Below are 17,467 nucleotides of genomic sequence, written 5' to 3'. Positions count from 1 at the left end.
ACTGAGATGAAACTGAGCATCCACCCAATCATCAATACTTTGTCTTGGTCCCCTATGTTTCTTCACAAAATGGCAGTGCTTCTTGGCTTCTAGCCTTACCATTAGGCACCTGAGGCTGTGGTCCATCCACACCCCTTCTGCAGGACTCTCCCAGCACTGCAGACTCATAAGCAAAGCAACTCCATCAGACTGGAACCAGAGGGACCAGAGTGAAAGAGGATACATAGTAGAGAGAAGCCCTCTCCTCAGGGCCTTCCCCAGAGAATAAAACTTAGAATTTGCTCTCTTCTGGACCACAGAAAGCCACGGCTTCAGTGCTCAGAGGACAGTCCCACTCTGCCCCTGACCCACTCAGTGGCCTTGAGGAAAGCTCTCGATTCTTCACCTCTGAAGTTAGAATAATAACCCTACCTGTACCTCCAGGGAAGGATGTGGGAGAAGCTCTGGTCCTGGGAGAGCTCCTCAGCATGAAGCCGACCCTCGGGCACACGAGTGGCCCACACTGCAAAGCCAGAGTCCTCCTCTGGAACCCAGAAGTGGCAGGCACTTTTGCTGTTTCTTTCCTGCCTTCCTTTCGGTTGCTGACATTTGCTTCGGTCTCAAAGCTGGACTGTAAGCTGCTGCTCATTTTCTAAATCTTTCTATTTTGCCTCCCACCTCCTGTTCCTCTTCCTCTTGAGAGCACGGAGCACAGGGCCTAGCCCAGACCGGACATGGCAACAACAATTTGTCAAAATGATCGATTAATTTAGTAAGGTGTGAGATAATGAAGGAGAAGGCCTTTGTAAACTGAGTTTTATCTCTGGGAGAGGTATAATGTGTATTTGTGGTGTGTCTCCATGGACATGTTTAGACTAAGCTTTTGTCACTTGTCACACACACGCAGGAATTCATGGCTGGACAAGAGAGTGAAGCATCCTGGGTGCCAGCCAGCCCTCTGCCAGAGGTCACCCATGTCACTATCTCTTGGGGCAAATACAATGACTTCTCCCCACGGCATCCATCACCCAGGTGAACATTTATAGTCTATGTGGGTAAGATTTGACAGACTCTGCCACCATCTTTCCAGCCCATAACTGAAGACTCCCCAAAATTCAGAATAAAATCCAATCTCTTGACAGGGACCCCAAATGCCCACAGTGATCTGCCCCCTGCCCCTGTTTCCAAGCTCACCTCCAACCCCCTCCCGCACACTTGGCCAGCCCTGTACATATCTTCTTCTGTTCCTCCAACAGGGCTCTACACCACTGTTCTCTCTGCCTTCCACCTGTGTGCCTCAGAACTCACCCTCCTCTACCAGGACTCCCACCACCAGGCTAAGGCAGAGCTCGGCTCATCAGTCACCATCTTAGCACCAGTCTGCCTCTTTCATGGTGCTAATCGCTATGGGTGTAATACAAACTGCTGCCCAGTTTTTTTGTGTGGCCCTTGCAGGCAGCAGCCAGATCACCCTCACCCACTATGGCATCCCATGGCTAGACACCCAGCATGGCCTCAAAAAACAATCACTGAGCAAACCAAAATTATGATCACAAACAATTTTTAAAACAATCTCAATACCGCTACACACCTATTAGAATGGCCAAAATCCAGAACATTGACAACACCAAATGCTGGTGAGGATATGGAGCAACAGGAACTCTCATTCATTGCTGCTGGGAATGCAACATGGCATAGCCACTTTGGAAGACAGACAGTTTCCTACAAACCTAAAAACAGACTTACCACACAATCCAGAAACTGTGTCCCTTGGTATTTACATAAAAGAGTTGAAAATTTACATCCACACAAGAACCTGAACATAGATATTTATAGGAGCTTTATTCATTAATTGCCCAAACTTGGAAGCAACCAACATATTATCGAGTAGATGCACGGATAAATAAACTGTGGTACATCCAGACAGTGGAATATTACTTAGCACTAAAAAGAAATGAACTATCAAGCCATGAAAAGACACGGAAGAAACTTAAATGCATACTACTAAGTAAAAGAAGCCAGTCTGAAAAGATTATTCATTGCTTGATTCCAACTTTATGGCATTCTGGATAAGGCAAAACTATGAAGACAGTAAAAAGATCAGTAGTTGCCAGGGGTTTCAGCTGGGAGTGGGGAGAATGAATAGGTAGAGCACAGAGGACATTTAGGGCAATAAAATACTCTGTATGATACCATAATGATGTATGCATGTCATTATATACTTGTCTAAACCCATAAAAGGCACAACACCGAGAGAGAACCCTACAATCAACCACGGACTTTGGGTGATAATGATGTGTCAGTGTTGGCTCATCAACTATAACTAATGTACCACCCTGGGGTGGGGGAGCCTATTGATAATGGGGAGGGGGGAGAACATATGTGGGAAATCTCTATACCTTCCCCTTAATTCCACTGTGAACCTAAAACTGCTGTCAAAAATAAAGTCTAAATAAAGAAACCTCCATCATGAAATGAGATATGAAAATTTTAAAAACACACCGAGTCAACCTCTTCCCCACAAAAGACCACAAAAGTTGAATAAAAACCAGTTGGCTAGCATACTATGTTGATAAGCACATGGGGAAACATGCTCTCTAACATTCCCAGAAGTATTATTTAGGAGGGAGGTGGATGGGCAGTTTTGAAATACATATCAAAATCACAAATTCCAAAGTCTTTGACCTGCAATTCCACTTCTAGGAATTTAGCCAATAAACACGCTTGTTTGCACTTCTGCAAAATGACACAGGCAAGGCTGTTATTCATTGCAACACTGGTTGTAACAGCAAAAGATTGCAAACAACTTAAAAGTCCACTGAAAGGGGTGCCTGGGTGGCTCAGTTGTTAAGCGTCTGCCTTCGGCTCAGGTCATGATCCCAGGGTCCTGGGATCGAGCCCCGCATCGGACTCCCTGCTCAGCGGGAGGCCTGCTTCTCCCTCTCACACTCCCCCTGCTTGTGTTCCTTCTCTTGCTGTGTATCTCTGTCAAATAAAGCAACAAAATCTTAAAAAAAAAAAAAAAAAGGCCACTGAAAGGTCAAAAATGCACCTCGTTAGAGGTGGATACAGAACAAGGTGCAGAAGATTATAAACCATTAGTGTGTGTGATGGCTAATTTTATGTGTTGATTTGACTGAGCCCAGTGAGCTGGTGTGTGTCTGTGAATGGGTTTCTGGAAGAGATAGGCCTTTGAACTGAGTAAAGCAGAAGGCTCTCCCCAGTGTGGGTGGGTGGGCATCATCCAATCCCTTGGGGGCTGAAATAGAACAAAGAGGCAGAGAAAGGTTGAATTCACTTTGCATGACTACTTGAGCTGAGACATCTATTTTCCCTACGTGCTCCTGGTTCTCATGCCTTCAGACCTGGAACCAGATCTCACATATTAAGTATTAGCCATCATTATTATTTATCCAGTACCAAGTTCAAACAATTGCTATCAGTTTGGTTCTGATTCTAACAGCCTAGCACTGAGCTGGGGCTCAGAATGAAACTCTGTACCCCCCTGTAACACATTTCATCCTCACACCAAGTCCATGAGTCTTACACATACAAGTTATGATCTCCATTTTCCTGGTTCTACCCTTTGCTTGTATTCATTTGCTTAATATCCATTAAGAGCTTTAAAGGTTCACTCAATAAAAATGGGCACCAACCCAAATGAAATTAAACAAAATCATCAACCTGCCCCAGAAAATCTCCATTTTCAAAATCTTCTGTGATTCCTTTTTAAGAAATTCTTTTCCCTGCAGAGTTAGGTAACAATGTTCCTAGATCCCTTCTGTGGACTCATTCTAGAAACATTCATTGAGCCCCGCTCAGTATCAGACCCCAGACCAGGCCCTAGGGAGAGAAACACACAAGTCCCGCCTTTGAGAAGGAGAACTGAGCAAAGCAAGGGGTCAACGACAGTGCAATCTAAGAAGAATGGTGTGTTGTCCTGCATGCAAGTGAGATAAGTAAGCAACGAAATAGAAACCATCTTCAATCTAAAGTACATACTTTATAAGATGAGAATACAAATAAACTTCATGATAACAGCAATCGTAATTGCACCGTTTTATATTTTTTCACTTCTTTTCTATTCAAAGAACTTTCCTCTGTCTCATCTCTGTTCCCAGTACAATCGTGTGGTGGGATGAAACGTCAGTCCCTACCTTTAAACTTTATAGACAAAAAGGAAATAAAATCATAAAGACTGAGCTTTGCCCTGGGTTGTTCAAATGGTAGAAAGTCAGAATAAAAGCATCCAAGTCCCCAACGCTCTCAGCAGGCCTACTGAGCGACACCAAATGAGGTCAAAGTCCCCAGAAATTAGGTTAGCATAAGTTACTGTAAGAAATGATTGCTTTGATGTGAGTAACCAAAAAAGACTAGAATCTGAACCCAAAGGGGCAGAATAGGAAGTGGAAAGGTTTTACAAAGCCTTCCTTTAAAGCAAATCAAGACAACAAAATAGCCTTTGCCAGTTATCAGATTAAAACATTAATTAAAAAAAAAAAAAAGCCAAAACCTAATGTTGGTGAAAGTGTGGTAAAATGGTATTCATACAGTGCTGCAGGGAGTGTAAATTAATAGCACTTTCCTAGATTAAATTTAGTGGCAGGGATCAAGAGCTTCAAAAATGCCCATGCCCTTTGACCCCACGGTTTTCCCTCTGGGAATATAGTCCAAGGAAATAATCAAGAAGAGACACAAAGGTTTCATTATAAGTACGTTGGTTTTGTGATGCTGATAACAGAAAAGAAAACACTCCAATATCTACCAACATGCCTTAATAAATTCTCTGTATAATGTGATCAAACAACTTTTGTAGAAAGAAATGAGCGTTTATCTCATAGTGATAGGTTTTTATCTTTCATCTTATTTACTGATCTATATGTCTTTTATTTTATTTCTGACAGTAAGGATGTGCTAGTAGTCCTGTCAGTTTTGCAAGGGATATGTTAGAAGTGAATTTCAGCCATTCCTTGACCATGCCCAGCAAGGTTTTCTCCTAAGTAAGCAAGCAGGCGTGTGCCTAGAAGGTGTTGTGGGATAGATTAGCAACTGGATGCTGACTTGAGAAAGGCCGTAAGTATCTCTTTGAATTCATCACCAGAATTAGGAAGATTAAATTCATCTCAAGAAGTGCTCCTTGCTCCTTCTGGGCAGCATTATCTTCTTCCTTTCCCCAAAAGATCCACATGTTTCCAGGGAGCACAAACCCTCCCTTGGCCTCTAGCACACACAGTGGTCTCCAGTGGTCCGTGGGCAGGTAGCGGGATTCACAAACAAGCTGCACCATCTGAAACATCCTTCCCTAACCCAGCTCCCCAGGCTCTGTTCACCATAGCGCCAACTAGCACTTTGCATAAAAGTAAGGAGTTGTCAATTGAATTGAACTGAATTGAACAGTAAACCTCATTTTGCTCTCATTTTTGTGTTCTCATTTCCTATCTTTAATCTTCCAGATTCTGTCCCATTTTCTTATTCTTTCCCACAACAATGTTACTGATAGGATTATAGAAGTCAAGCGTGTCTAATAAAAAAAATACGGGACATTGTTTATCATTTCTTCTGAGAGTTTTCCTTATAGCTCTGGATGTAACATTTGTTAAGCCTTGGGGGGGAAAAATGCTGTGCTTTTAAAATGACATTTTAAGCCCTTACTGGAGGAAGCACAGACAAGCCTTGCTAGTACAACACATTATAACTTTAAATGCAACCAGTGGGTATCTGTTAATAGTAATGCAATGCCTTCAGGCAAACATCAGGCCAGATTGTGCCCCTCTCAAACTGACAAATTTTAATGGAAAGTGATCAAATAAGTCTTAATTCTAACATCAGCAACAACATTTTTAAAAGATTCTTATTTATAATACCCTTCACTTAAACCTCACAATTTACCGTCATGCAACTATTTATGGCTTATAAGTACTGTATAGTTATAAAATATATTTCCCACATCTTTCATAGTTAATCTTCCATAGAGTAAAACATGCATTATCAGAGGCGATCTTCTAATATGACTCACAGACACATCTTAAGGTTAAATATGCCTACAGAGCCGCATAACTCCAAGAAATCCTTAAAATCCTGTTTTCAACAAACAGCGTAACATGATCAGTTTTATCAAAGTCCATTTGTCCCTCCTAAATCTTTCATCCGTATAGAAGCAAGCAAAAAGAAAACGAGGGGAAAATATGGGACCAAAAACCAGAAGTGCAATTAATCATCTTACCATCTCCCTTCTTCATCGTGGGCACATTTGGGGATGGCTGGCCCTGCAGGAGGCGGTGACTTGGAGGGTTAAGCCCACAGCGTTTCTTTCCCCAAATAAGTCAACTGAGAAAACAAAAGTGCATTCTGAAGTCAGCCCTGGAGAGACTTGCTAATTCCTCTTTTCTTTTTCCAGAGAGCTTTGGGTCTGGTCCGTGCAGCACAAGAGGTGTCCCTCACATCTTGTCAGCAGACCCAGTTTTACCGCGGCTGAAAGAAAGGAGACTCTGAGTGACGTCTGTGTCAGAGCCTATGGGGGCTTTAATCCTCAGCAGTGACACATGTGGGGAGCTATGAACAGGAAACTCAGAGCTGGGCAGACAGCCAGAATCATTCCGAAAACGTGCCAAACGCTTACGAAATACCAACACGCTTTACCGCACACTCACATCGAACGCTTCACAAGCCTGTTTCTCTATCCCTATGTGACTTTATGTTAGACCTAGACAAAGCTTGCCAGCATGTCCAGCCTAGCAGGGGTCCCATCATTTGATGGGTCAAGGCCAGGAATGGGGACTCATACCCTCTCCCTCGGTTGCCAACCTCCCGATCCTTCTTGTAATGAAAGCCACAGACGAGAGCCTGGAGGACCTTTCAGTTCCTTTTATCTTTCAGCCCTGGGGCCCCTTCATGATGTGCCCATTCACCTGCCACAGGCCCTGGGAGCACTGCCAGGCTCTCTTGTCAGCGTCCTGGAGGTGGGAGACCCACTGATCACCCCTGGGCTTGGGGTGATGATCGGACTGTGGCAGGCAGAAGGGGAGGGCAGGGCTGTAGCCAGAGCCTCTGGCTTCCACCAGAGGCAGCTGAGTCCATCCAGGAGAGATGGTACTGCCCCGCTGCCTCTTTTATCTCTCTCCTTTGGCCCCTCCTATGCCCCGCATTCAGATTCACATTCTCCGCATGACACGGGACCCAGCTTTTCACAGTGCTGCTCAAAAATCTGTAGCACAACCAAACCTCCCATTTTGGCCTTCAGGTTCCTCCCTGAGCTGGCCTCAACATACCTTTCTGCCTTGTTCCCACTGCCCTTCACAAGAACCCCTCAGGCTCTGTCCAGCGGGATGGCCACCAACTGACGCTGCTCAAAATTTGTTTGCACATGCTCTGCAGCCACCACCCTCCCACTATCTCTCCTTATCCTTTTGAATGTGACAGCACCCCCATGCGCATTTCCCCGCCCCTCACTGCCCCGCTCCGCATGCTTCCGATCTTTACCACCACTCACTGAAGCATACCCCGCCCCTGCATCCTGGGGTGATTCTTCCTGCTCTGCACCTGTGTGGCGCCTCCATGATAACAACAGATAGCAAGAGAAGCCACTTATTATGTATCAGACATTTGTCTAGGACATTTAAATTTTTTAGACCCATTTTAGAAAACGTGTAAAAAAAGTCAACACCTTCAACACCTTACCCAGACAGGGTGGAGCCCAGATGAGCCGGTCTGACATTGCTCTTCTCGTCTTACCTGGAATCAGTGCTGTTTGTTTGGGAATGTACTCAGGGACAAGGCAGTTTCCTCATGCTTGTTGGTATCCTTTCCAGAGGGTGTCCCGGAAGGCCTTCTCATTCTGGGTAATTACCAAACGGCCATGATTAATTGGTAGGTTAATGAAATTTAATTGAGAGACCAAATGTTCTACTTTAGCCATGGGCAGGGATTTTAACAACATTAAGAATAAGCACAACGGTCTTGAGGTTTAAGGCAACATTCCTGCAGTAGTTTTGCTGACATTTTTATTTTTTTATTTTTATTTTTTAAAAGATTTTATTTATTTGACAGAGGGAGAACACAAGCAGGGGGAGCAGCAGAGGGAGAGGGAGAAGCAGTCTCCCCACTGAGCAGAGAACCCAGGATCCCGGGATCACAACCCGAGCCAAAGGAAGATGCCCAACCAACTGAGCCACCCAGGTGCCCCTTGCTGACATTTTTAAAACCTATCTATAACATGAGTGTTCAGGTCTTGGCTATCTGGTAAATAAACAGATTGTTAAAGACATAATCCTAGTGAGAAAGTTGAGAAGACCTTCAAAGTTCAGAGTGAACTTGCCACCCTTCCTCCGATGTGGAGTACACATGAGCCTTGAGGGACTAATTCCATCCCCAACTCTAGGTTGGCCCCACTGGTCTGAGCCAACCAGGGTCATCCCACCGTTCCTGCTGGAGAGATCGTGGGATGGGCACCACAGGGCAAAGCCAGGCGGCACACGGCATCCTCCTGGCCCTAGCAAGGGCTCAGGGGGCAGTCTAGTCAGAGCAAGGCTTGGGGCTTCCACCTGACAATGGTAGGAAGCGTCCACTTAAGGCTGATACGTGAACTCTTCTTAAGATGAGAGAAACGAGCTTGAGAATGAAGCTCACACACAAGGGAGGGGTTTCCAGAGAACTACAGAGAAAGTGCTAGAGACTGATCCAACCCATATTATCTCTGGAATGTTCAGTGATGAGAGCCAACATCTACCTTTTGGTGTAGCCAGGTCAGCCAAGTTGGGTTTTCAAAGTGTCCTAACACAGACTCCCAGAGGGGCATCTCAGGGGAAGGAGCCTTACCCCTTTTCCTCTGCACAAGCAGCTTGCTATCTTTCTGCCTCCAGTTCAGCCCTGCTCCTCCATCCCCTCCTATCCCCCTTCCCTTCCCCTCCTCCCCTGCTCCTCTCCCTCCTCCTTCTTGGCCTCCTTCTCCTCCCACTCTTTCCTCCGATAAAGAAAGAGAGAACACCAACAGAGACTCTGAGTGGACAAGAAGAGGCCGATGAGGAGAGAAGCCACAGTCAGCGGTGGTTTGCAACTTCCAGACAAACACCAACTCGTGAGCTCCCAGGCACAGCTTTTACCTTCTGAAACATGCTAGCAGCTTCTGGGACTGCTGGCCAGGAGTGACTGATGCTGGAACATGAATGATATTTCATTCCTGAGAGGCTTCTGGCCTCCCACGGGGTGCAAGACCCTCTTCTAAGCATTTTGGAATTAGTGAAAAAAGACCTAGAAGACGCAGCCTCGGCCTCAAGAAGCTTACTATCCAGTAGATAGTTGGCTACAGATGCAACAATGGGCTTAATCCGCCATAGGTATTTGCCTCCCAAAACAGGAGTTTGTGACCCCAATTTTTCTCTAATCGGCTTCGTTTATCATCTTATCTAAACCTCCAGTAAGGGGAGCGATTTCATTTCAAGGATTTTTCTGACCCTTTTTTCCATTCCGACAATTTCTTCTCCCTTCCTCTTTCCGCTTCTCAGCAAGGAGAAAAAAATGTCAGGAATCTACAATGTTTAGTTAACATGTGTGAACACACACACACACACACACACACACACACACACACACACAGTTCTGCCTGGGATTTCTCAGTTGCTTAGTTCCTCCACGGAGTTCAAAAAAACAAAAGTCATAGTTGGCAACAAAAATTCAATACCAGAAGTTAATGGAAAATCTCTAAACTCCAGGGTCCTTTATAAATGCTGGAGCATAGGACTCACTGAGCCAAGCCCAGAGCTTTTATTATTCAAACTATAGAAAACGTCATTATGACACACTTTTATCAGTAACATGGTCTCTGTAGAACCCCAGAACGTTCTGTATTTATACTTAAGCCAGAAACAACTCATGTACTTTCCCAGAATATCCTTAAGAAAAAGTTTACACATTCAGGATCGACTTGCATTTAAGAATATCTTTAATGTGTTTGTAATTCATGTGTTTCCTACACACCACATTTGATGAGAGAGGAGAATATAAAGAAGCACATGCAATATCTTTGAGCATGAGCCTGTGTGTGGGTGCATGTGTGTGTATCTGTGTGCACTCATGCCCATACCTGGACTCTAACCTTGGCCCTCCTTCCACAGGCTGTGAGTCCTTAAGACAGGGTAAACCTCTGCTTTACAGTCCAGCAATTTTGCAATTAAATGGACACTGACCTGGGCCCCAGCAGACCTGAATGAAAGAAACTGCTTTAACTTCATCATTGCGCCTTTGGGGCAATCACCTCTCTGGACCTCATTTTCTACATCTGGGAAAAAAAAGGGGGGTGTAGTCTTAAGTCCTTGTGACATAAAGTGTAGCCATAGGCCAAGAGCATCAACAGGGAGCAGATCAGAAATACAGACTCTCAGGTCCCTACCCCAGAACTACTTAATTAGAATCTGCATTTTTAATAAAAGTGCCCAGGTGATTCATGTGCATATTTAGGTTTGAGGAGCACTGGTCTGCATGATCTCTGAAGTGCCTTCCAGTGACACATTCTGTTAGTTTAACTTTTGTTCCTTTAAACAGGAAAATTAACACATCATGCCAAATGGCCGCCTTGTAACCTTTGTGGTTAAGCCCTGGGAGAATCTGATTTGATACTTGCATGTTGATTTCACTCCTGCTCCAGGCAACCAACATATAAACAAATCGGATTGTCCACATGACCCTTCCAGGCCACCAAGTCACATGATGTCTTCCAGCTTCCTATCAAACCTCTTAAGAGAATGCCATCTTTTAATACTTCATACGTCCAGAGAGCTTCCTCATCCATCACTGGGTCTGAGGGATTTTGCAAGTACAGATTAGTGAACAGGTAAGATTTTGGATGAATTATTACAGAACTAGTCTTTTAGCACTTAATGAAGCCATGATCACTAAGAGAAAACATGAGTTGACTAAGAATGAGCCCAACCTGGGGAGGCTCATTAAATCTGTTTGATGGGGTTATAGATGGGGAGATAATGCAGAACATTGCAGACTCAGTGAATCAAGAGTTCATGCAAGCATTTGCAAACCTCTTTCTTGTCAGCAAAATCAAGAATACAGTTGGTAGAACTGGATACTTTCATAAACACCCATGCTCCTTGACAAATGGGTCAACCTGAAGAGTGGTCTCCAGTGGAAAACCTCAGGTGCCCTCTCTGGTCCCTCCTAGGAAAAAAGCAGCCAGGCTGGGTGTACATACGGTCATGGGTGACCCACCAGTTGTAGTAAGTCAAGAGTAGAGGAGAACGAGGGGAGGGAGAAATGGAAGGAATACATTTTCCCCCCCAAAAAAGCAAATTCAAGGGTAGAAAGCAAACTGGAAGAATCTGAAGCCAAAAAATTTAACAAGTGAGCATTGCCAAAAAGATCCAGATAGTGTAGAGGTAGATCCTGGTAGTATTTCCAAAGGCCATGTATGGATGAGAAGAGAAGGTAACAAAGCCAAGTTAGAGGCTGGAGGCAGAGTTGGTGGGCCCAGTGCAAGTTCCTGCAGCCTAAGGGCAAAGTTGGCATGTTTACATGATGAGGGACCCGGAGGTAGAATGGACTAAAAATTCACTGAGTGGGTAAATCGGGAACCCAAAAGATCCCGTTAGGAGGGAACCACAGGGCCAATCTAACAAAACAAAATTTAACAGAGACAAATGTAAAACCCTATTCTTTCTTCCCAAACCTAATTTTGTAAGTACAGGCCAGGGCACACAAGAAGCAGAAGCATTGGTGGAAGACAAAACCAAACAAACTGGGGGATCTTGATTGACTGAGACGTCCTCGATGAATCCTGAGTGCGATCAGAGACTGCATGCTTAGCTGCTCTGGTGGAAGTGTGACTTCTAATACAAGGGAGGGTGGTCACTCTCAAGATCAGTCTCCAGAACAGTGTTTTCTAAACATGTTCCCATCGTGGCATGCTGACAAAATGATAACGAGGGCTTTCCTGGCCTGAGAAGGCCATCCAGACTCTCCTGTTGGCCCATAAACCAAGGGGATTGATAGCTGCACACCTGGAAACCATCAGGCCATGCCAGAAGCCAAGGTATCCTAACCCAGAGATGGAACTAGGACAACGTGGCAGAAAGTTCTGGAGGCCAGTATAAGAAAGACCTTTGTAACAACAGAGCTCTCAGCAATGAAATGCACCAAATCCAAAGATGATGTGTATGCCCCATCCCTGAAGTACTCAAACAAAGGCCACTTGGGGTGGGCATGAACATCTAACAGGACTCCCTTCTGCCATCCCTTCTTGGCCCCCTGATTTTTCTTTCAGTCTGTGGATTGTTTTCATTTGGTTTGGTTTGCTCTCATGGCCAATCACTGTTAGGAAGGGCATTTTCTCACCATTCATACACTGAAATAGGAAAGTGGGGCTAGTAAGGGCAAATCCAAGTCTAGAATTTATTTTTTTAAGATTTATTTATTTATTTTAGAGAGATTGAGAATGCACATGAGTCGGGGAGGGGCAGAGAGAGAGGGATTGAAATAGACTCCGGCTGAGCACAGAGCCGAACATGGGGCAGATTGTGACCTGAGTTAAAATCAGAGTCGGATGCTTAGCTGACCGAGCCACCTGGGCTTCCCCAAGTCTAGAATTTAGATCTACAAACTTCAACTCCTTTCCTCATTTTCTCTCTAACTGTACACTTATGTGAATTTTGGGTACCGTTTTCAGTTCTTCCAGTGAATAAGGAATTCACTGTCTTTAATAAGGTAAGGTGATACGTTACTTGTACTCATTATATGTCAAGTTCTAAATGAGTCCCATCCCAGTAAAAGTGTCTGACTTCTTGAGCCATTAAACATTAAATGAAACTATTTTGTCTTCAATAGTTCTTTGACAGAAGTTAATACTGTTACTAAATCTGTAAGAAATTTCAAAAGGCCCTGATTACTACAGATTTTTTAAGTCATTTTGTTATCAAAAATATATATATAACCACAATACGGAAGATAGGGAAAATAAAGTTTAGAAAGTCCTTCCATGATCTTGTTACCTATTTCCCGATCATTGTTAGCGTTTTGGAATATTTCCATTTACTCTTTTTTTCTATGCACATATGTCTTTGTAATCTCTCTCTCTCTCTCTCTTTCTAAGTAACCTGTGCCCAATGTGGGGCTTGACTGATGACCCTGAGATCAAGAGTCACATATTCTACCAATATGTGCTCCTCTTTATGATCTCTTTTGATTTAACATTACATCACAAGCAGTTTTTTGTGCTATGACATGGCTTTCCTAATTATCATTTTCAGTACAAAATTATCACGTAGTGCATACCACCTCCTATTCTGACACATTTCCCCTTCTCTGAAGTCCCTTTATGGGTAGTTTACGTAGTTTCCTTTGCAGCTTTTGTTTTACATTTAAAAATTAAACAGATTATATTCACACACTACATTTTAAGAGTCTGGATGGATGGATGGCTCTGTCTCATTCACAGTGGTTATTTGGGAAGGAAGGAATTGTCAATAACCCAGGATTGTTTTCCTCTTCATACTTTTCTGTACATTGTAGATATCTCACCACGAGTCTCTATTACTTCAAATAGAAACTTCAAAAATCTATAGAGTATGACATTAAAGGCTCAGTCACTACAAATGGAGCACTTATGTGCTGATCCTTACAGGAATCACAAACACCATTACATTCGGTACAAGGAAGTCAATAGATCTTGTATTATTTTAATTCGCCTAATGTCAGAAGCCATTATGAAGTGCCTTGGGAGGGGGTGGGTGTGTGTGTGTGTGGCTGGAATACATAGTTTTCCACGTTTATTATTCCTATATCCTCAGAGATGAAGATTTCATGAGCAAAAATACATTCGTTTTCCAGCTTACTGCCAACGTGGTTTCAGTCATAGAAATCACAAAAATAAAGAGGTCCAAACGTACCTATTGGTTAGCAAAAGGCTGTGGGGACTATACTCAGTTCTTGACTCAATTTCAAACCCTGTTGTTCTTTGTAACAAGTAGTTCTCCTTAAAACACCAGCTCGGTTTCATTATTTCATCTCCAGTTGCCTCAATGTGGAGGGATCCTAACTAATCATGTTCCCTAAAGTTATTTTAAGTAATTCTTCCTTTACAAGTGGTGTTTCCACTTTCTCTCCAACTTCCTGTCTTCCTCACGTGAGTGCTATTTGTCTAAAGGGATGATTCCTAATAAGATATTTTCTTGATATTCTCCCCTATCTGTTGCTAAGGGAGAAAAGGCCCTTATCTGGGATGAGAAATTCGGGTTCTAACTGCAGTCCTCAAGTGGGAAGGGGCAAGGGCATGCCGAAAACCTTAAAGACATTGATAATGTTCTATTTCTCAGATTACTTGGTGGGTTCATGGGTACAGGTTTTTTAATTTAAAGCCTAATTCATTACATTTATCCCTTTGTAGATTTCGAGTATTTTGTAATTTAAAAATAATCAGGGGTGCCTGGGTGGCTCAGTCGGTTAAGTGTCTGCCTTCGGCTCAGGTCATGATCTCAGGGTCCTGGGGTCGAGCCCCACATCGGGCTCCCTGCTCTGCGGGAGGCCTGCTTCTCCCTTTGCCACTCCCCCTGCTTGTGTTCCCTCTCTCGCTGTGTCTCTCTGTCAAATAGATAAATAAAATCTTAAAAAAAAAAAAAATCAATGCCCCTCTCTTGCCTTCTTGCTTTTATTTTTTTTTAAGATTTTATTTATCTATTTGACAGAGAAAGAGAGAGAGAGAGAGCACAAGCAAGGGGAGCAGGAGAGGGAGAAGCAGGCTCCCTGATAAGCAGGGAGCCTGATGCTGGGCTCGATCCCCGGACCCCGGGATCATGACCTGAGCCGAAGGCAGACGCTTAACTGACTGAGCCACCCAGGTGCTCCTTGCCTCCTTCTTTTAAAGAGAAACAAAACGGGGGCACCTGAGGGGCTCAGTTGGTTAAGCATCTGCCTTTGGCTCCGGTCTTGATCCCAGGGTCCTGGGATCGACTTCTACATTGGACTCCCTGTTCAATGGAGAGTCTGCTTCTTCCTCTCCCTTTACCCCTCCCCCCTGCTTGTGCTCTCCCTCTCTCTCCCAAATAAATAAAGAAATTAAATATTTAGAAAAAGAAAATAATGTTGGAGTGAAACTTCATCAGATAAAACAATTTATAAACAAGGAGAATTTTTCTTCCTCATAGATACATTGGTGTCCTTTCCTGCATTCTTTATCATCACTGCAACCTCTTTTTACCATGACAGAAATTGTATTTTCCCCCATTATTACTGCCAAAAAACCGGCATCATCACTGCTGGCCATGCAGGAATTGAATGTATGTGACTCTCAGAGGAAATGTCTCGTTCAATGATGTGGCAGTAAGAAAGGACACTGTCATGGAGCAGGGAGGTAAAAGCCAAAGGTTAAACTCCTGGGATATGCTGCTAAGTGGACCTTGGTTAGGTTTTGACATAGGTATAAACCTGTGAAATCATCACCACAGTCAAGACAATGAATATATCCATCATCCCTAAAATTTCCTAAAACCCCTTTGTAAATTCATCCCTCTTATCCCTCCCTAGGCTACTGCTGACCTGCCTTTCTGTTACTACTGATTAGTTGGCATTTCCTAGAATTTTATATGAATGGAAATCATACAGTATATGCTCTTTTTGTCTGTCTCTCATCACTCTGCATAATTATTTTAAGATTAATCTATACTGGGGGACACCTGGGTGGCTCAGTCGGTTAAGCATCTGCCTTCAGCTCAGGTCATGATCCCGGGGTCCTGGGATCGAGTTCCGCATTGATGAGCGGAACCCCTGCTCATCGGGGAGCATGTCGCTGCTCCCGTTTATGTGCTCTCTCTGACAAATCAATAAATAAAATCTCAATTATTAAAAAAAGATTCATCTATATTATAGTATGTATCAGTAGTTGGTTCCCTTTGATGCTGCATAGTATTCCATTGGATGGATATACCACTGTTTTTATCCATTCCATTGTTGATGGACATTTGGGTGGTTTCTGGTTTAGGTCAATTATAAGTAAAACTGCTATGAACATTTGTGTACAAATCTTTGTGGGCTTTCACTTCTCTTGGGTAAATACTTTGGAATGAAATGTCTGAATCAGATAGTAGGTATATTTTGAATTTGCGGGAAACTACCAAACTGCTTCCCAAAGCAGCTGGACCATTTCACCTGTCCACCAGCGGTACTTGGGAGTTCCATTTCTTCCACATTCTCACCAAAACTTTATATGATCAGTCTTTTTAATTTTAACCATTCTAACAGATATTTCCCAAAGAACTAGGATGTTGAGCATCTTTTCCAGGTGCTTTTTTCCAGCCACATATCTTCTCTGATGAAGCATCTGTTTAAACCTCTTGCCCATTTTTAAGTTGGACTTTTTGTTTTCTTACTATTGCATCTTGAGAGTTCTTTATATATTCTGGATATAAGCCCTTTATCAGATACAAGATTTGCAATGTTTTCTCTGGCTCACCTTTTTTTTTCTTTTGAGTGTCTTTAAAAGAGCTGAAGATATTTAATTATGATGAAGCCCAATTTATCCATTTTTTTCTTTTATGGATTGTGCTTTGGTCATATATATCTTTGCCTAACCCAAGATCGCCAATATTTTCTCATAACTTCTTCTAGAAGTTTTATCATTTTAGGTTTTACTTTTAGTTCCATAATACATTTTAAGATAATTTTTGTAGCGGTGTGAAATGGGGATCAATGTTTCTTTGTTTTTTGGCATGTGGGCCTTCCTTTCACATATGGAGGTCCAATTGTTCCAGCACCATTTGTTAAGAAAACTGTCCTGTCTCCAATACCTTTTTAAGCTTTGTCAGAAATCAGTTGTCCATATGTGTGTACCTCTAGTTATGGACTCTCTATTCTGTTCCATTAATCTATTTGTCTGCCTTTATGCCAATATCATACTGTCTCAATTATTGTAGCTTTATGATAAATCTTAAAAATGGACAGTTCATGACATGGTGGTAAGAAAGGGCCCTGTTGTGGGGAGAGGAGGTGAAGTTCAAAGGTTAGGCCCTTAGGGGACAGCTGCCTTTGTTCCTCTCCCTAGCTTGTGTGTGTGTGTGTGTGTGCATGCACGCGTGTGTATCAGGATATCAAAGAACTGACTACTATTTCTTTGCTAAATAAAAATTTCTCCTAGGAAATTTCCCTCTACATATCTCCACTGCTAGGCTTTATTAGCTGTTTCTAGAAAATCAATCAAGTATAAAATCTGTGTCACCGTCATCACTTTTTTAAGTGTAAATGCAGCATCTCCTCACAGACATACACTGACCTGCATCATGTGTCCAGGTCCCAGATTCTTGTCTCTGAATATAGTAATGCATGCAGCCATTTCCTAGATTCAATATCCAGTAACAATGAACGTTCAAAAGTTTAGTAGGAATGGGTTAATAGCATTTCTGGGGTAATGTGGCAAACCTGGAGGCCTTATTGATTAATTGCTCTAGCCATAGAGCGTGCATTATCTTGCATAAAGGTTTTTGTTTGTTTGCAAATGACA

The 17,467-nt window shown here is 43.1% G+C and overlaps 1 protein-coding gene across 12 annotated transcripts in view; it reads right to left on the bottom strand.

Moving 5' to 3' along the window:
* Positions 1-6,504, bottom strand: part of IL1R1 (interleukin 1 receptor type 1) — a 69,945-nt gene extending 63,441 nt beyond the window's left edge. For all 12 annotated transcript variants that reach the window (XM_025869060.2, XM_073897898.1, XM_073897897.1 and 9 more), the window contains exon 1: positions 6,203-6,504. Coding sequence is in view for 8 of the 12 variants with exons in the window: in XM_025869058.2 (XP_025724843.1) it covers positions 6,203-6,205 (3 nt within the window). In the remaining 4 variants the exon portion in view is untranslated. The remainder of the gene's footprint in view (positions 1-6,202) is intronic.
* Positions 6,505-17,467: the final 10,963 nt, after the last annotated feature.

The sequence above is a fragment of the Callorhinus ursinus genome, unplaced genomic scaffold, assembly GCF_003265705.2.
Source record: "Callorhinus ursinus isolate GAN/ISIS: 27379988/994484 unplaced genomic scaffold, GSC_fseal_2.0 scaffold10, whole genome shotgun sequence".
In the NCBI taxonomy this organism is placed as follows: domain Eukaryota; kingdom Metazoa; phylum Chordata; class Mammalia; order Carnivora; family Otariidae; genus Callorhinus; species Callorhinus ursinus.
The sequence above is the reverse complement of the archived record's forward strand: the minus strand, read 5'-3'. Positions and strand labels throughout refer to the sequence as shown.